The following is a 20458-nucleotide window of genomic DNA, read 5'->3' on the forward strand; positions in this document are numbered from 1 at the left end:
GACGTCTAGTGTGACGTCTAGGAAGCAGTCTACATGTCCATGTATTGGAACTTGTCTACTGCTCACGCCGCCTCGCGGCATAATAATGCAACTAAAGCTTATGAACAGTTGTACTACTATTTTTCACAAACTGAACAATAACGATAATTAAAAACGTGTTTTCAACAAGTTTACACATTTCTTCTGCAATGACTTTGCGCGTAAACCGGACTGGTGGATGTGCCTATCGGTTAGTCTACTTGTAGCAGACGGGGCCGCTCTCCAAAGACGACGCTAAAGAGATATGCGATTATTCTTTTATTATTGATGCTAAACTGTACATGCTCCTCGAACGTGCTCGTCCAAACGGCCCTGTAAACATAAAAAAGAATACGAAAGACTGTAATCAATATGCGCGAAATGCGATACGGCTATATACACTGCAACAGGAAAACACATACGTGACATTAAACCTGCTGTCTGCCGTACGGGGCACTCGGAGACAGCGAGAGACCTAAATACAGCAGCGATCTTTAATCCTACAAAGACTAAAATCAATTCGCAACATGCCGGTGTATTTGTTCTGAGAGTGTAGAGATAAAAAATAATGCACGCGAAAGAGTTGATGCCACTAACACAGCAAGAGAAGAACACATTTGTTAACCGTCACGCCAGCCGTCTTAACGCCCGTCGAGGAAACCAACGACAGCGACGAGTATTCTCTAAATTAAGGTATTAGGACGATGCCGGATCACGTAAACAGACCTACAGCGTCCGCTGCTGTAGCAAAGCTCTCAAGTGCACGATTTTCTCCTGCGTGATTCACTGCTAGGAATCGCACGTCCACGAAGATTAATTAGCCACAAGTTTGCGTACCAAATAACATAATGGAATGACTCACATTTTTAACAGTCCGACGCCCGCAAGAGCACGACTCGCTCATCCGCGTACATCAGCTCCGCCATCTTTAGACAGCAAGTTAGCCTGCATCGATGTGGACTTCGGCGAAGCAGTCTTATGAGACTGCTTCGCCGAGAAATGGAACGCGTCCCAAGATGGCGGTTGTCCGGCTAGACGTCTAAGTAGCCGTCTACTTGGGACTATTGGAACGCAGCCACGTATGTCAGCAGACGATGAGCGCATGTCTGCTCCGACGAAACAACGCCAGCACTTCCCCTCACTACTGTCCCGAAGTAAAATCATTCCGGCTAGTGCAGTGTCAAAACTTGTTTTATTCAATGCCTAGCGCATAAATAAACGGCAGGAACGCTTTCTACATATTTACTACTAACCATATATACAATACACAGTGGCAAACTATTTCTCTTTATAGGCCGCACGTGACCAACGCGAGCTCGTGTACTTCGACAAATTACTAAGTTGGAAGCATCGACCATTGCTATGATTCGCAGAAACTGGAAACGGGCCTACAAGCCTTGAAAACCCGCGCTCAACACCTATCCGCGACGCCACTCCCCGACCTTTTGCCTACCACGAGCTCGCTAGCGACTGCAGCGCCACCTTGTTTGTTTACAAACATGCAGGAGGTCCATACCAAATGGCGCGCCCTGACATCGGGCCTCGATTCAGTGGCAATGAACGCGTCGGCGAAGGCAGGCGAACGAGCGTCGGTGCATACTATCATTTTCGGTTGCTACCAAACGACACGGCGCACATGTAAGTGGCTCTTCGGAGTTTAGCACTGTTTGGTCGAACGGGCAAAGCTGCGGCATGCATGGGCTAGTATGCTCTGTTTGTGGAGACAGCCTTCATCGTACACACTTTTCGCCTATTAAAACCTAAAAATTGGATATTAAGCCGCAGGGGGCAAGAAAGAAGTGGATGACAAACAGATACCTCTGAGCCAACACGCGCAACCGCGTCTCATGCAGCGCGACCTTCGTGCTGCATCTCGCGACGTAGTTTCGTTTTCATGCTTGCGGTTGGCGACATGAGTTTGGCGATTTTGGCCCATCGCGCGGCTTGCAGTGAGGAGAAATTAACGAGGGCTAGGCGGTCTACATACGGCCTGTTGAGAACGGCGCGCGTTTGGCGCGGCAGCCGGCGCTCTGCTTGGCTTCGCGAGGGCAGAAGTTCGCTCGAGGTATGGTGTGACCTGCGGACCGCGCCAACCGCTGGCCGATGATAGTTTTCACGAATTTCCACTGGCCAGACTTCCATACATCCGAATATCATCATGAAAACCTTTCAAGATAAGCAGTAACAGGGCTAGAACAACTTTCGACCACATCGATATTTCGAGACACATATGAGTTCGTTTTAGCAATAGAAATTGTAAACGCACATTTAAACACGCATTTTTTCTGCTAAGTGCTTCCACTACTCAGCCAATTGCGCCATTCTATCCATTCTGCACCAAAATCAATGTTTTGGACAATGATGATAATGCCAGGCCTGGCGCGACCTGTCGCAGCGCAGCCGTTGCCACAAAAACGTCCTCAGGGAAAAGAACTGAAGCCCATCTGAATGCTAGAATTTTCCACATTTAGCGGCCTGTTGATTTTTACTAATTAAAAGCAAGCAAACGGTAAGCGAGAAATTTTACCGCGCCAGAATTTAAGTCGGTAACGTCTACGTGGCACGTTCGTACATATAAACGGAACGATCGGCAAGCCTCGTGGCTGCTCGCCGCCATCCGCGTGACGCCTCCTGGAGCATCGAAGAGTTCGGTGAATAATTTGCTGTGCTAAAGTGGTGTACTGTGTCGTTTTGTGCACACTGCCGCGCTGCTTCACAACTTCTGCAGTGTAACTTTCACGATGTAAATTTTGGGACCGCCGAAAGTATATTATTCGAGTTGTTTTGAGATGTGCATGCAGCGGCGCTGAATCTGCGTGGCGTTCGGCCACATAGGGATGCTTGGAGGCCACGACCGAATTCGCTAACTGCTCGAATTAGCCGGTGGAATTGACATTCAAATTTTGGGAGCTCAAAAAATTTTCGAATGAACTGGGATTTTGAATAGATTGGGATTTCGAAATTTTGAGGCTCAGTAACGGACAAGTAGCATCCCTCTGACGAGTTGCATCCCCTGTATTACAAGCCGAATTCCAGCCAGCTGTAACCTTGACAGGGTATAACCTCCTGTCACATACGCACGTTTTTCAAGGGACAGTGGGAGAAAAAAAAGAAAAAGAAGTGCACCAGCCGGGAAAAACAATAGCCAAACACATTGAAAAGTGAATTGTGGCGGGAGGGAACTGAGCGGAAGTTTATTTCAATCTCAGCGCGTGAAAATTCGTGTGCCATTGTCTGCCGCTTTCTTTTTTCTCCATTTTCTTCAAGCACAACATACTTTTCTAGAGCCTGCAAGTCTTTATGGCACTCGTGATCAGCACTTGCGGTTGTTCTGCGTACGCTGAAGGTGGTGACTCATCATCCGTCGAAGTAGCTGCCGATTAAAGGAAGCAGTGGCGGGAAAGGAGCAGGGGAGGGGAGCGGGCAATGCAGCGGGGTGCGTACGATCCTGCGCAGTTCTCGGTGCAGCCGTTTTAATCCTATCCACTTCTCATCTATTAGAAGCCAGAAACTCTGTCTTTTAAGCCACAGGGGACAAAGAAAAAGCGGACTGCAGAATTAAAGCCCCGGAGACAGCCTGCACAATAACATCTCGTACAGCGCTGCGTGCGCGGCGTCACTCGAGGCATAGTTTCGTTTTCGCCCTTGAGGTTGCGTCCGCTTGCCTTACTGCGGCGATGGAACTTCATCAACAGCCGCAACATAATTCACACTGCCTGGAAACGCTTGGTCCGTCAGCTTGTAGGAGCGCGTATGGAAGCCGCTGAGCACAGTACGTGGGGTGTGGTCAAGCTTTGATAAGCATTATAGGGTCCCGCTATGACCGGTGCACTGCCGTGCCGTGCGGGCACGCTAAACGTGTCTTGAGGCGCGTGCACCCTCCGTAGTGCTCGCTGCAGTTGATACTTTTGTAGTCAAGCCAGGCCAGGCTGTGTCAGAATTTAAAATGACTTCTGACACTCGTTGCGGGGCAGGCGCGACCTGTCATGCAGGAACGCTCCCACGAATGCGATGTAAGAGTCGAGTTTGCGTGGAAAGCCATGGATGCTATACTGTGGGACCGGCACGCAAGGATGTAGCAGCCAGGAACACACAACACCTGGGAGCATAACAGCTGGTTTGTTTCTGTATTGGGTCTGTATCCTGACATCTATCATAACAACGAATGAGCTTAAATATGCCCCTGCTCTCTGTGTTGGTACGTGCTCTGCTGCCTCTGACACATTGGGAAAGCTGGCTGAGAGCATTGCTTTAATGAGAACACATGCACTGCAAGTAAACGTGCAAGCCTGAAAATTTCAACTGTCAGAAGCATTTGCGATGTAAAAATGTATCCAAAGTGTTTTGAACATGATTTTTTCAAAGTACCCAGACAACAGACTCTCTTGAAGCAGCTAAATGTTAGCCAAAATTCAGTTTTTTTTTTCACATTATAATTACCTGTTTCAAAGCAGGCATCTTAGGGGCAAGTCACTTCTATAAATGGAGCACAGCTACTCCAAATTGCTATTAAATGCTGATTCTGCTGCTCCAGAGTGCTCCAAGAGAACTCTATAACTACTTCAAATTCCTCCAAAGTGCATTTTTGGGGGCTCCGAAAATTTCTCCAAATCAGAGTTTGTCGGTAGCACCACTGTCTGCTCCAGAGTTGCTACAAAACATTGCTTTTTCTGCTCCAAGAGTTGCCCCAAAACCTTTTGTCACTGTCCCTCCCACTGAATAAGGCAACTGCCAGGGAGCGCTTGGAGGCAGCACCAGTGGCCAGTGTGAACCGAACTCACGATCTATGCGTCACTTGCAACCACAAGCTGCGGAAAACTGTCTTAATTACAAGGGCATACCATAGAAAGTAAATACTGCTGTGCTCTCGAATTCGAGAGCAGCCCTTTAGCACACATGAAAAAGAACTGAGAAGCATAAGCCAATAAAAGCAAGGACTCAGCAGAACATGCAAATTTGCAAAAAATAACTGAAAACTTGTTGGCAATAGAGTGCAAGCTACGAGCACCAGGTGATAATTTCCACAAGGCGCAGTTTTCACATGCTCCCATTTAAACCGGTCGCCACCTTGCGATTGTAGCTGCCACTCGCCTTACATTTTTTGTAACGGGAATGTGATGTGACTGTCAACTCAAGATGTTAAAAGAAACTTTGCCCTTTAAGACTTTCGCTTCTCTTCGCTCTGCTACCATGAAACTGTGGAAGTGCTATTATTTTTGCTTCTAAAGCTCCAGTACAAAACCTTGTAGAGCGCAGGTGGAGACAGGACTCGTACCCAGCCATCTTGTGAACTCTAGAACAGGTTTTATTCTAATCTCCATGAGCCGACCCAGCGCCCGAGCTTCTCTGCCATGTGGCTCGTATATCTTCATCTCCCAAGCGCCATCCGTTGTGAAGAGGTAGCGCTGCTACAGGGCTCGCCCCCTTAGCGAGGAGCTGTGCAAGGAGTGAGAGTAATGCTGGTGCCAGTGAACTGAGCGAGGTGTTGGGGTCATTGCGGAGAATTGAGCAAGAACGCGAGGAGATACAGAATCGTTGACAAGGTAGGCTGGCTTCAGCCACTCCAGGGCCCATGGCCCAAGGGCTACGGTGGGAGCCTTTGCGGACAAAAAAAAATTACAGGATTGCCCTTAAGTCTGTATCAGTGTTGTAGGCGTTACGGAAAAAAAGTAACTAAATAAGTTACTCGTTACACTAAGAAAAAGGAAATCGTTACTGCCCTACGTTAGCTACAAAAAAAGGTAATGCGTTACCGTCATCGTTACCGAAAAAAAGTACCGCACGTTACTTTCCCGTTACTTCATAGCCATAAATTTTAATCAGGGCGTCTTCGCCTTAAGAACTCCCGATAAGAATTTCATAAACCTCATATTTCACCTAAAACTTCTAGCCCGAACAACGATTTTACTCGAAATCCTGATTTAAAGAGAAAACTTTACACAAATGTGCAGGAGCTAAGAAATGTTATAGTGGCCTAAAGTTTGCAATAACAGAGTAATTACTAATTGGAACCCACCCAAGCTCAGCCAAACGGCTACAAAGGAAAGCCGTTTGGCTGCGCTTGGTTGGATGCCAATTAGTAATTACTCCCTTATTACAAATCTACTCCACCTTGGGGGTTTCCCCTAAACATTTGACCAACAGTGGCCTAAAGTTGCCTGTAGAGTTACATGTGATGGCTTCTATCTCTGTGGCACATTGTGAAGCCATTTTATGAATGCGGCATTAAGCACAAATTGACACTTCATCCCCAGTTATAACTTCACAAATAAAACATCGCTTAACACTCAACAAGTTTACAGTAATTCTGAAAAATGTGATGTTTCAAAATGTTCGGCATGCTTCCACTCTTTAAAGAGTTGTGTGTGTGTGTGAGTGGTTTCGGTAGGGGAGGCAGGTGAAGGCAAGTGCGTGGATGCGTGTTCGTGCACGTGCTTCGTGCTTTATGGCTATTGTATGTTTTTTTAGTTGGGTGCATCGTCAAGGGCAGGTGTTTTCTGGTATGCGCGAGCTTCAACAAGGGTCGTCGAGAGCACCTGTACATTTTGTTTATTTGCAACATCACTTTGTGCTCAGCGCATTTTTTTTCTAAGAAAAGGGGCGGAGTTGGGGACAATTGGAAGAAAAAGTAACTAGTAACGTGACACGTCATGTTACCGAAAAATGTTAATGTAAGTATGTCACCCGTTACAGTTCCCAAATGGTAACGAGTACGTTACTAAGTTACCAAAAAAAGTAACGCGTTACCGGTAACGCCGTTACTTGTAACGCGTTACCGCCAACACTGGTCTGTATATATATATTGTCACGGACGAGCGAAGATGAAGCAGTCGAAGTGAGTACGAGGTGGAAGTTAGATAAGTTGGACGATATTGGGGACTGACTTGTACGCCTGGCGTACCGACCTTGAGCAAAGGCCGTAACAATATATATGTGGGTTTAAAGTCCCAAAGCGACTCAGGCTATGAGGGACGCCGTAGTGAAGGGCTCCAGAAATTTCGACCATCTGGGGTTTCTTAACGTGCACTGACACTGCACAGTACACGGGCCTCTAGAATTTCACCTCCATCGAAATTCGACTGCCGCGGCTGGGATCGAACCTGCACTATAGGGCACTATACTGTGTGCACATTTGCGTATTTCAAGTGTTTTTCAGCCTTGAGCAAGCATGGGTGTCAGGAGAGTACCAGTCCTTTATATTTTTCCTTTTCTTCTCACACAGAGACGACTTGGTGGAATGATACATGTGAGATGGGACCAAGCATCATTCAGCCATTGCTGGAGCAGCCTGTTGTGGTGACGGGCTGTGTTAGCAGGAACATCTCTCATCAGTCTGAGGTGAGAACTTGCAAAGCTATTTGAGTAGTATGTAAAAAATACGCCTACTTTTTAACAGTGAGACGCGTCATCAAAAGTGTTGTGTTGTCATATAGCAATTTAATAAATTAGGGTGAATTTTGGGAACTGAGTGCATAGACATGTCTCATATGCTAAGCCAAAATACACTCTAGAGCATAGGATGCATTTGGATTATATGGCAAGGAATCTGTGTTTGGGTAGATGGCATCATACCGAGTTTTTTTATTTTATGTTTCGAGTCTTGTTTTTAGCTCTTGTATTCCTGAATTGAACTCACAAAGATTATTGAAAATGGTAACTTTTCTCCTAAATCAGCTCTTGTAAAGTGAAAAACCAATGTGTACATATTTTAATTTATCATGTGCTTCTTGAAAACACCACGAAGGATGGGACAGACAACGCGAGCGCTAACTCTCAACTCATAAACTCATTGCTTGTGCAGGTCATGTGGTGTTTGTGCAACAAATTTTGAGAGTGCCTTAAAAGAATGCCTTACCAAAATGGTGTGAGGGTGAATTTGGAGCAATTCTGTTTCGTAAAAAACTAGGCACACTCTCTGTGCACTAAATTGCAGATTAATATGAAACGTGACATGATCTATGGGCTCATCGCAGGACTTAACATTACATCAAAATAAAGACATGACGGCAGAATTGCACTACTGCTTGTTAAAAAAATGGCACTGTTCTGCTGCCCATGCTTTGTATTCAAATATAATAAGGGAATATGAAGCAAACGTGAGCAGCATTCTGTTTGTGTTTCAGGTCAAGTTGCCACTGATTATCCATTTCACTGGCCATCTTGTGTTGAATACCTGCAGTGGGCTACACTGCACATTCCTGAGAAGCCTTTTGTATCACCTTGCAAGTGCACTCCAACTCCTTTCTGCCTGTTGGAGGAGTGCGATACAAAACTAGGTCTCTTAAGAGTGAGTGCTTGGGAGAGTAGGTGGGGTGGTAGCAATTGTTTCAGCCATACTCTCTTGGCACACACATATTCTTGAACACTACCTCATTTTTGTTGGAATGAGTTAATAAATGCTGTCGTATTTAAAAATCTGGTGCTATTTATGTGTGCCAGCTATTTATCATGAAGTAATTTTTCAAGTTCCTGGTGTTGTGAAAGGTTGAGTCCTCATAATTTTAATTGCAGAAAGTTAGCTTTTTCTGCTCGTTGACACTTTACATTTGAAGTTTTTTTAAAGATCGAATAGATCTAACTTTCCAAATTAAGTAATCTGGGATCTCGTTGATTTCCTTGGGGCAGTTTTGTTGCATGCATATGCAAAAACTAAAAGAATTTCTGCTTGAAATAGAGTGAATACCATTTCTTGGTTGAACTGGAGTCCTTTTATACGTTCAGTTGCTCACTTTCTGTGAGACTGACTATTGGTACATTAAAGATATTTCTGGGCCATTTGGCACAGAACAGAAGCTTTCATTGAGTCATCTGTATTTTTTAAATAATTTACTGAGCGTAATCAATGTATGTGGGCCCTGAACTGTTGCAGATGCTTGTGCCAAGCTCATACAGCTGCTCACTGTGTGCTTGCTGCTACACATTCAGCAGTCCAGCAATTACACGTTGCAATATGCAGGGAGCACTTCTTGGAAAGTAACTCTTTTCCGAGGAATTGAATAATTATTGGCTATATTGAACTGTTCCAAAATATTTTTGACACACATGCAATTCTAACTTTATATATCGAACGTGGTCGATCGTAAAACGGATAAATCGAACTGCTGAGCGCCAAGCTGTGCCCACTCGGATGACAGGTGGCAGGCTTTGCCTCACTACACGAGTGACTGCTGGTGATGTGGCAAGCGTTCACGCCAAGGTTCGCGCTTTATCTCGCACCCGTCGATAGTGCCCCGGAACCAGCAGCATGGTCAGTTGTAGCCTTCCAATCAGGGACTCCGGAACTTTTTTTTGAGTGGAGGGGCAAGACTTCAAGCTTATTTTGTTATTTATTTAATGGTCATTTAATAATAAATTTTCTATTTTTATTTTTTTATTTTCCAATGTTCAAAGGTTGATGCAAACTGCCACGTTGTGGTAACGACACTCCAGCAATCAAGAAGACAACGAAAAGGCTTCCAAAAGAAACTGTTTAAAGGGCTGACTCGCGCCCACTAAGAACTGAATGACTCGACGGCGGCGATAGCCTCAAGCGTGCTCGGCGGTCATCGAACTGAATGCCTGCAGTTCTTAGCCACACTCAATTTAAAGCTGGCAAGGAACCTTCGAGGTAAAGAACCAAAAGCAACTTACTACTACAATCTGGAAAAATGTGGAAGCATTTGCACCTGGCCACGATCAATGGAGATAAGTCTGGTCGCATCTCGCATTACAAAACCAAATGATAAAGCCGCAGTAGTTTTGAGTGCGAACTAACAAACGGTGCAAAGATTCATGGCAATATAAAACGAATTGAATGGGAAGCTTTACGCACTAGGAGTTATCAATTGCATAAGTTTGTGCATAGTTTGTTTAAATTCTGCTAATCATGATCACACACACGGGTCACACAGTCGACTTCTGTTGGGACACGACTGGTTTAGGTTACTCATATACGAAATGCTTTACAACTGGCTACGAAGCCAAGTAGCTCAGCCCCATTGTGATTTGCATTAGGAATCCTAGAACTGAAGTGTTTCAGTTGTCAGAAATCTGATCCAAGTGCAAGCAGTTGGAGACTGGGGGGGAGTGCCCCCTCTGGAAAAATGTTGGGTGGGGCGACTGTTTCCCTTACCCCCTGTTCTGGGGTCCCTGCTGCCATGGTAGGTGGTAGTTAAATTTATGATTGGTCGCTCGGGGAGAGCATCCTGGACCTCACAAGGCCCACCACTGGGAGCACCTGCCGTCGCAGGGCAGTGGCGCATTGCTTAACCGCTTCTTCAGTGTGCCAGGAGGAGTATGAGGACTAGCAGGGATCTATGAACAAAAAGTAGAGAATGACCTTGTGCATATATGGGAATTAGCCCACTACACTATCGCATAGTACCCTTAAGGCTGAGCTTAAGTGTCTCCTCCAATTGTTCTTCTCTTTTCCTTGGCTTACTCTGTTATGTAATTACAAGTCCAGAATTGTGCAAAATCAAAGGGGGCAACATTTTGATTGCTATGGTAACATTTGTCTTGTCTTTTAGAAAGTATAGTTGGGCAGGCAATCTTTTTCTATGAATTTCTAGCATTTGGTGTTAAAGCAGTAGGTTTTAAACCTTAGTACAGTAGTGCATGCGGAGGTTGATGACCTGTTCAAATGACGAGCTACTGTCAAATGCACCTTACATCCTTTTGACCCATCTTTGGCTCCTAATTTTTCATTTTGTGCTTATAACCCTGTCGTGTCCGGTAGTTGTTGTAAATGCAGCAAAAGACACACGATAATTTCACACTGTTTATTTACTACTAAAGAGGGTGCGACCAGCGTCGACCGAGTCCTAAGCCGAACTGCCGCCCGAAGGACAGAGGGGACAACGCGGCATCCACACGAGGGAGTGGCTTCCCAGAACGAGAGGACGCGGGGGCCCGCCGTGGGGGGCATCTTGCGATGGCGCGCGAAGAGGGGCAAGTGGCCATTAAAAATGAACACTGGTGACACAGAACAGAACGAAAAAGGGGACACAGCACAGGGGACACAACACTTCCTTCCCCCTTAGAAAGTTGCCTGGTAGCGTGCAGGGGGTCTGCGCGGACGCGTGGAGGCGTGCTGGCTTTGTGCGCTCGGGGGAGAAGCCTTGTAGGCTGGCAGTTAGTCACTGTGTCTTCTAGGTCTGCCCTGGGCGAAGTCTTTGTGGAGGGTGAACCACATTTATTGGACGTCCCGGTAGCCGTGGCTGGGTGAGCCAGCGGAGCGGGTTGTTGACGTGGGTGGCTGGCCGGGCTGATTGAATGAGAGCGTTCTCTGATGCGCAAGGCAGATCTTCTTCATCAGCGGCGCTGGCGATGCCAGCGGCGCTACAGATGCTCCCCCCCTAGCGCGATGCGCGATAAAAGAGAAAAAAACAGTATGTAAAAGTTTGTACAGGTTCTCAAGTCCAGGACACAGCTTCGTGAAGGCCGGGTCAGAGCTGGGGAAGGCTGTCGGGCGGAAGAAAAGAGCTCTGGCGGTCGAGCCTGGCTGCCTCGCAAAGGGCGAGGGGAGCCAAAAGATGAGGATGACGGAAGCACAAGGCGGGAAAAGTCATCGAGGAATGGGAGGCGAGCTAGGCGTTGGGTCGAAGCGGGCCGGAAAATATCTTTGCAGAAAATGCACCCACGGCGGGAGTTACGGCCGATAAGGGCTTTGCGCTGGCCCAGCGGGTGTAGACAAAGGGATGGCGTGCGTAAACACCTGCCGTAGAAGAGGAGGGGATGCCTCAGCCGCTGGCGACGGGGAAAAGACGGAACACAATACTGGGCTGGAGGTCTGCTGCGTGGTCTTCGGGCTGCCGTGTAGGGAAGTGGTCGAAGTGGTCGACGGGGAGGGGCAGCTTGATGCAAAACCGAGCACACTGTGGTAGTGGAACGGGTGGCTGGGGGCACAAGAAGCAAGTCCGGGGTGTAGTTGTCGGAATCGCAAGCATACGGTAGGGCTGTCTCGCTTGTCGCGGAGGCACAGGCACTGGTGAAGGTGCCAGGTAGACAGGGATGTGGGGCAGGTGGTGCGGGTGGCGCGTGAGATGCGACAAGGTCCTCGGATGGCGTGCATGCGGGCCTTGCGACAGGAATGACAGTTGTGCTCACTGTGGTCGGGCTTGAGGGAGCAGGCGAACGTGGGACTAGAAGAAAGTCCGGGCCTGGATCGAGAGAGGGTGCTGCTGGTGATGGCCGAAGGGTAGGCGCCACAGCTGGGAAGCAGGGCTGGGCAGGAGGCGCCGTGGGACGGGAGATCACAGGTGGATGGCCGTCCATAGGGGCCGGTGAAGCAAACTTGAGAGAGATCGGGGTGTAGTTTGAGGCAGCTGGTTGAGAAGGTTGGCAAGAGACTGGTGCGTCCTCGCGTGGCACTTGCCGAACCGTGAGTGGGGGCTCATTCGGTGGCGGCAATAGTGGACACACCGGTGTGGGGAGCGGCTCTGGTGCATAAGCTGGTGGAGGAAAAACCGAAGCAGCTCGGGTCAAGAATGCGGCCAGGGGCGGTGAGTCGAGTGACGCCGCAGCTTCCGAGTCCGGAACAAGAGCGCAGAGAGTCGGCGGGAGCTCCAAGCCAAAATATGCTGTCAAACCCTTCGTGAAATCGGCGTATATGTCGGGACCGGGAGGCGGCAACCGCAGCTGTGCCAGGAGACTGGGTGGTAGTTCGTGGCTGGCGTGCTGATAGCGTAGCAGCTGGCTGGACACGTTGTGGACATGAAAGTGCGAGTCCAGCAGCACCAGCCACAAAACGGGGTCCCTGGCATAAAACGCGGGCAGGCCGGGCAGCCGAGGAAGGAAGGGGCGGTGATACGGCTGAAGGAGCTCACCGGATGTGATGGGAGGTGCGTACATTGCGATGAAAAGCTGCCGAAAGTCGTGTGCGAACAGTGGGCGTGCAGAGGCAAGGCTGGGTGGAGGGACAGGACGGGCAGAAGTGCGGAGCCGGTGGGAGCGGTGTTGCGTGCGTCAGAGCTGTCGTCCGGTGTCACCAGAGTGGTAGGAAGTCCACATTTATTGGACGTCCCGGTAGCCGCGGCTGTTAAGCCGGCGGAGCGGGCTGTTGACGTTGCTGGCCCCTGGCCGGGCTGGTTGAATGAGAGTGTTCTCTGATGCGCGAGGCAGATCTTCTTCATCAGCGCCGCTGGCGATGCCAGCGCTACATCTTTTCCTCCGGGAAGAGGTGCCAGGCTATGTGGTTTGACGGTGCTCGTGTTTTCTCGGATGCCGGACTGCTGTCAGCAGGCGTCGTAAATCCACGCAGCTGGTTGAGGTGTTGGCGTGCTACTGTTCCATGTATGTTGACGAGCCAACAGCGCGGGCCTATGCGTCTGACAATCGTAGCTTCCTCCCAGCGTGGCTTTTTGAGAAATTGGCGGGCGAGGGCACGCTGCTCCTCATGAAACGTTCCGCAGTGCGGAATTGGTTTTTCTTCCCGGAACGTCTCCGCTTTGGGCTCGGGGAGGATGGCTGTGAGCTGGGTTCTCATTTCGTGCTCAAACATCATTTTTGCTGGGGTCTGGCTCGTTGTGCTCTGAACTGTCGTGTGCTGCCTGAAGAGAAAGCGCGCAAGGCGGCGCTGCAGTGACCCTGTATTATCTCTTTCAAGGGCGCGTTTTAGCTCGGCCACGTAGCGCTCGGCTTGTCCGTTTGTCGCTGGGTGGTAGGGGGCTGATTTGACTGATGAGATCCCGTTGTCACGATAAAACTTGAGAATCTCCGCAGACACAAACGGTGTTCCGTTGTCCGACACTACCTTGCGAGGCAGGCCGAATGTTGGGAACAGTGATCGAAGGTTGTCAATGACTGCTGCCGAAGTCGTCTGTTTCATTTCTCTTATCGCAAGCGACTTGGTGTAGGCATCTACGACCACGAGGAAGGTGCAGCCCTCAATTGGTCCTGCAAAATCAATGTGCAAGGTGTGCCAGGGTGTGTCTGGTTTTTCCCATTCTGGGAGAGGAGCTTTAGGCGGGGCGCTGCGGCTGCTCTGGCAAGGCTTGCAATCTCGGACCACTGTTTCGATGTCGTGGCCAATGCCAGGCCACCACATGTAGCTTCTGGCACACTTTTTCATTGCAACGATGCCCCTATGTCCAGCGTGGATGAGAGACGTGGCTTGTGTGTGTAGTTCTCTCGGAATAACAACTCGAGACCCAAAAATGATGCAGCCGCGATGGGTGCTCAACTCTGTAGCTCGCCTGCGGTAAGCGTCGAAGTTGTCCCCTTTGAGTTTGTGCACGTTGCCTTGTTGAACAGCTGTGTAAACTAGGCGGAGAGCTGCGCACTTCTGCGTAGATACTGCAACTGTGGCTGCTGTAAGCGGAGGATCTGGCAGTGCTTCGAACATGAGAACGTTTCCAGGTGGAGGTGGCTCATCAACAGCTGCGTCCAGTGGCAGGTGGCTCAGCGCATCGACATTTTGATGTTTATTCCCACTGCGGTAGACCAGATCGTAGTTGTATGCTGAGAGTTTGATGCACCAGCGGGTCATTCGTGGAGACAACTTTGACGGCATAGGCTTTTTTGGTCCTAAAATGCCCAATAGCGGTCGGTGATCCGTTATAAACGTCACCTTTCAGTCGGCAATGTACTGGCGAAAGTGTGTCGCCGCGTAGACGATGGCTAGCCCTTCTTTGTCAAGTCGCGCGTAGTTGCGCTCTGCTTGCGACAACGTACGTGAGGCGAAGGCGATAGGGGCTTCCCTTCCTTGGTCTTCAGTCTGCGACAGAACTGCGCCGACTCCGTACGGAGATGCGTCGCAAGCCAAAAGAAGAGGCTTCCTTTCGTCGCAGTGGCGGAGGACTGTACATCTTCGAAGCAGGTCTTTCAGGGCGTCGAATGACCGTTGATGGCGTGACGACCATGTCCATGTCACATCTTTCCGAAGGAGTTGGTATAAGTCGTTGGCCATGGTAGCTCTTGCCTCCAAGAACCGGTCGTAAAACGTTAATAGTCCGAGAAATGCCATTAGCTCCTGTTTGTTTGTTGGTGCTTGCGCTTCGGGGATCACTCGCACTTTGTCTTCGGAAGGATGGATGCCTTCTGCATCAATTCGGTGTCCCAGAGAATGCACTTCTGGCACCACAAAACAGCAGTTCGCTTTGCTTATGTGCAAATTTGCATTTGCTAGCCTTTGAAAAACGAGCTCTAGGCGCGCTGCATGCTCTTCAATGGAAGCGCCACTGATGATGACATCGTCAAGGTAGACACAAACTCCTGTGATTCCCTGAAGCACTGTCTCCATGAATTTTTGAAATATGGCCGGGGCTGCAGCTACGCCGAAAGGCAGTCGCTTGACTTTGTACAAGCCTTTCAGTGTGCTAATTGTCAGTAATTCTGCCGTTGATTCGCTCACCTTCAGCTGCTGATACGCCTGGGTGAGGTCCAATGTGCTGAAGACACTTGTGCCTCGTAATATACTGAACACTTCCTCAGGTGTCGGTAGCGGGTAAGAGGATGCTTTAGTCGCAAGGTTGACGGTGCTCCAGTAGTCTCCGCAGAGGCGTATGGTTCCGTTCTTCTTGCGAACTACCACAAGTGGTGTGGCCCATTGTGAATGTTGCGTCGGCTCGATGACACCTTGCTGCTCCAGTTTGTCTAACTGCTTTTCATCTGAAGCTTGGAGAGCAAATGACACCGGCCTGGCCTTCAAAAACTTTGGTTGCGTATTGCCCAACAACTCCAGTGTGACTGGGGGCCCTTCGTTTCCTGGAATTTCTTCCGAGAATACTATGTCGTATTTCTCTTGCAGTTGCTCAACCACATCCTGCCTCGGCGTCTGGTGTATGCCGCATATGGTCACGTCTAATGACGCAAACCAGTTTCTACCTAGAAGGCTTGATCCTGAGCCCTTCACAACAAGCAGAGGTAGCGTATGGGTTTTGCCATGTTGTAATTAACCCACACGTTGGCAGAGCCCAATAGTGGCAGGTTTTGTCCTGACCACGTTTGCAGGTGCGTGTCGTCTTGTTGCAGGGTTGGTGCGTCAGATGGCCACGAAGTTCGGAATGTGTCCTCACTGATCAGAGTACAGGCTGCGCCGGAGTCCACCTCGAACTTAATCAGTCGATGATGTACGCTTACTTCGATAAAAATCTTTGGCCGCGTGCCGAGAGTCATGGTTTTCAGGTCGAACAACACAGATGGTGCTGCTGATGTTGTTCCATGGACATCAGATCGCGGCGTATTCTCTGAGGCGTCGACGCTGTGATTAAGCTGGGAAGGTGACTTTATCTTGACAAGCTTGCGTTTCTTGATGCAAGCTCTCTCGATATGTCCTCGCTTGTGGCAAAAATTACACGTGGCTGACTGGAATCGGCATTCCTGGGGGTTGTGCTGGTCGTCACACCAGCAGCAGCGTTGTGCTTTCTTGACCGATTTCGCAACAGCAGAAGTTTTGCGCACCTGGTTGCTTGTTTGGTGTACCGGCTCGGTGTTCCGGCGAATCTCTCTCTGCTGGTGACCGGCGCTCTCCACTCGTACGGCGATGTTGTAAGCTTTGTTGAACGTGAAATCCTTCTCAACGAACATGCGCTGCTGCAGTGACTCGTCACTCAGTCCGCACACAAATCTGTCACGTAACATCACGTCCAAGGGAAGCATGGTGTTAGCAGAAGAAGCTGCGTCTCTTTCCTGCCCGGTAGCTGTTGTAGTCAGCGTCCCAAAATTGCAGTGGCCAGCAAGCTTGTTGAGCGCTGCTATGTAGGCGCTCACAGTTTCTCCTTCCAGTTGATCTCTTCGTTGGAAGCGAGCCCGGCTGTAGACCTCAGATGGCTTTGGGTCGTAGTGTTTTTGTAGTGCTGCTACGATGTCGTCATAAGACACTGCTGCTGGTGTGCTTGGCTGAATAAGGGCGCAGACAGTGTCGTAGGTCTGCTCCCCGCACAGCGTCAGCAGGTTGGCCCTCTTCAAGGCTGGATCTGTGATGTTGTTAGCTTCAAAGTAGAACTGGAGGCGTCCAACCCACAATGAGCCGTTGAATTCTGGTATTTGGTTGGGAAACCCTCGCGTAGCCATGACTTGTCAATAGCGTTGTGTAGCGCAGGTCAAATCTCATCCTCGTCGCCACTGTCGTGTCCGGTAGTTGTTGTCAATGCAGCAAAAGACACGCGATAATTTCACACTGTTTATTTACTACTAAAGAGGGTGCGACCAATGTCGACCGAGTCCTAAGCTGAACTGCTGCCCGAAGGACAGAGTGGACGGCGCGGCGTCCACACGAGGGAGTGGCTTCCCAGAACAAGAGGGCGCGGGGGCCCACCGTGGGGGCATCTTGCGACGGCGCGCGAAGAGGGGCAAGTGGCCGTTAGAAAAGAACACTGGTGGCACAGAACAGAACGAAAAAGGGGACACAGCACAGGGGACACAACAAACCCTAATTCAGGAATTTTTGTAGTTCTCTGTCTATTGCAGTTGAAATAAAGAACATTTCCTCCCATTTTAGGTTGCTAATGCTATCTCTGGATGTGGAATATCTATGATTCCACTGTGAGTTAATGTTTGGATTGGCAGACAGGGTTCAAGAGCTTACTACAAAAGCTGCGTACGTATGAAAGTGGAGTATTTATCCAAGCTTATATTGTTGCAATACCGGATACTACACTAGCTAACTCTGGTTATTGCTGTATAAAAGTAGTAGCACTGTGTCCTATTTTCTATAGATGTGGTTAGGCATCAGAAAAGCACTTTCAGGTTGCATCTGTATCTTTGTATGTTGACACACATGCCTGAAAGTGAATACAGTTGACATCTGATAGTCCTAATTGGAACAGGCAAAATCAGTTTTAATGATATGGCGTTTATGGTAGGAGATAATTGATTAGTGCACTTTTACTTGCTAAAGTAATGCTACGGACCTAAGATAAGGTTATGAAGGACTCCATAGTAGAAGCCTCTAGATCAATTTGAATGATCCGGGATTCTTTAACATATGCTGAAAAAATAGTACACGAGCATTTTCATATATCGCTGCCATTAAAAGGCAGTTTTCACAGCTGTGACGAAATTCGTGCTCAGCTATTATGGTGGGTGGCTCACAGTATAGAATGTACTACAAAAAATTTGCAATATATTAAGCCTGTTTTACTTTATCTGTCCTGTGATGGGGGCTTGTACTTGAAAATGAGCGCTGATAAGCACAATAGTGCACGGCCATCTCTTTGTGCGGGAAAAGCTGTTCGTAAAGTTAAACTAAATTAAAAGACAAATGAACTGATGTTGAATGAACAGAAGTTAGCTGTAATGCGTGTTTGCTGTTCTGGCACCATTTATGTCTTATGTAACTGCTCTTTCTAACAATACTATGCATGTAAAGAAAGTTAGCTTTCCTTAGCGACCAATGAATCCATGAAGCACCTACCTCTTAGGTAGCTTCAACTAGTTGGGTGTCTTGTCAGAGTTAAGCCCATGCTGTAGTACACAAAAAAAAACTGAAAAAGGAGTTATTTGCCAATTTCCAGACTCATACGCGACCTTAGTACTCGATAAAGGGATCAGTAAAACAACAATTCAAAGTGGTTTAAGATAAGGAGACACAGTTTTATGTTGTTTTTATCCACAAGTCAGCAAGAAGTACTCAGAGCATCAAACTGGGGAGAGATAGCTGTAAGGATTAACGGCACACCCCTGGAAGCAAACTCGGGGGATGAACTGCAGTGAATGAGAACGTAGACGTGAAATGCAATGGTCGGCCTAAATAATAATGTGAATAAAACCAAATTAATATTGAACAATTTGGCAAAGGAGTAAAAGTTTATGGCAGGTAAGAAGGTAGTGGATGCAGTGAAGGCATCCATAGGTGAAGTGATGAGCACAGATCTGAATCGTTAAATAAATATCAAGCAGATAAGAATAAGGTTTATGGGGGTTTAACGTCCCTAATGTTCCAAAGCAAAGCGACTCAAGCCGCTGTGGTGGCTCAGCGGTTATGGTGCTCGGCTGCTGACCTGAAAGACGCGGGTTTGACACCGGCCGCTGCAGAGGCAAAATGCTGGAGGTCCGTGTACTGTGTGATGTCAGTGAACGTTAAAGACCCCAGCTGGTCAAGATTTCTGGAGCCCTTCGTTGTCGTTGCGGCCTCCCCTATAGCCTGAGTCGTTTTGGGACATTAAACATCCTTAAACCCAAAGCGACTCAGGCTATGAGGGATGCCGTAGTGAAGGGCTCTGGAAATTTCAGCTACCTGGGTTCTTTAACGTGCACTGACATCACACAGTACACGGGCCTCTAGAATTTTGCCTCCAAATCAAACCCGCGTCTTTCGGGACAGCTGCCGAGCACCATAACCACTGAGCCACCGCGGCGGCTAATAATAAGCTGAGTGCAAAGGCTGCGAGTGCAAAATTGTGGACAGCAGCTTAAAAAAGAGAGTAGTATATAATTGATGTATCTTGTGAGAACTCACCTTTGAGACTGCTACTTGGACGCTAACAAAAAAGGCTAAAAATGAAACTGAGAACAGTGCAGCGAGTACTAGCAGATGAATATGATAAGCTTAACCATTACACTAACAGACTGAATGACAGCATTGTGGATGGGAGATCAAACACAAGTTGAGAACATTGGAGCATTAATTAATATGAGTAAATAGAAATGGGCACGACTTTTATTGTGCAAAGTCAGTAACCGGTGGTCTATAAGTGACAGTACAGACACCAAGGAAAGAAAGATGTAATAACGGATGACTGAGCACCACATGATGTGGTGAGCTGAGGAAATTTTGCTGGGAGTATATGTGGCCACGCCCATTTCAGGATAGGAACATTTGGTGGTCACTGGGAGAAGTCTTTATCCCACAGTGGATGCAACTCGGAAAATGTTGAAAGTGAAGACACCATTTCGGGAATTATTAAGCAAGACTGACTTTATTCTTGCTTACTAACAGACTTGGCTGGCTAACAGCTTGTAATGTCTGGTTATGTGGATTACTAAGTTAGTAATGATGCCTCAGTTGGTAAAGAAATAGTAGAAATTGTGCAGTACCACACTTGACCAGTGGAAACACGAAGGTGTGCATACTAACGTACTCACATAGTTAACGGTGTCATTCAGAATAATGGATTGCTAAAGGCTTGCAATGGTGCCTTTTCTTGGCACATAAACAGATGCACTGCCCTCAGCAAATTGTAAGGCCTCATATAGCCTCTACTCTGTCTCTATGTTGTCTGCGTTCTCTGTGCCCTCTGCGTTTCCCTGTGTCCTCTGCATTCCCTATGTCCTCTGCGTTGATATATTCAGCCAGAAGGGAATTTACATGTTCAAGATTATGGTTCTGCATCTACTCATTCTGTGAAGCCATATTGCAAAGTGCTGTCAGCTTTGAAATTATGAAGCCCTGCATCCCAATCATATTTCTGACAAATGCTTCAATTCTAGGACATTATTGCTGTAAATCACAGCAACGCTGAGCTAGTTGCCTTTTTAGCCAGTCGTAAAGTATTTCGTTTCAATAACCTAAAGCAATCCT

At 48.1% G+C, this 20458-nt stretch overlaps 1 protein-coding gene across 2 annotated transcripts in view; it reads left to right on the top strand.

Moving 5' to 3' along the window:
- The window catches only part of LOC144097249 (uncharacterized), a 46959-nt gene that overhangs the window by 14397 nt on the left and 12104 nt on the right, over window positions 1-20458 (top strand). Inside the window, exons 2-3 of one of the 2 annotated variants that reach the window (XM_077629995.1) lie at window positions 7241-7356; window positions 8142-8563. In XM_077629995.1, the coding sequence (XP_077486121.1) occupies window positions 7241-7356; window positions 8142-8294 (269 nt within the window). In that variant the 3' untranslated portion in view covers window positions 8295-8563. Of the gene's footprint in view, window positions 1-7240; window positions 7357-8141; window positions 8564-20458 lie in introns of those variants that run through there. The other variant, XM_077630001.1, reaches the window with a different exon arrangement.

The sequence above is a fragment of the Amblyomma americanum genome, chromosome 1, assembly GCF_052857255.1.
Source record: "Amblyomma americanum isolate KBUSLIRL-KWMA chromosome 1, ASM5285725v1, whole genome shotgun sequence".
Lineage (NCBI taxonomy): Eukaryota > Metazoa > Arthropoda > Arachnida > Ixodida > Ixodidae > Amblyomma > Amblyomma americanum.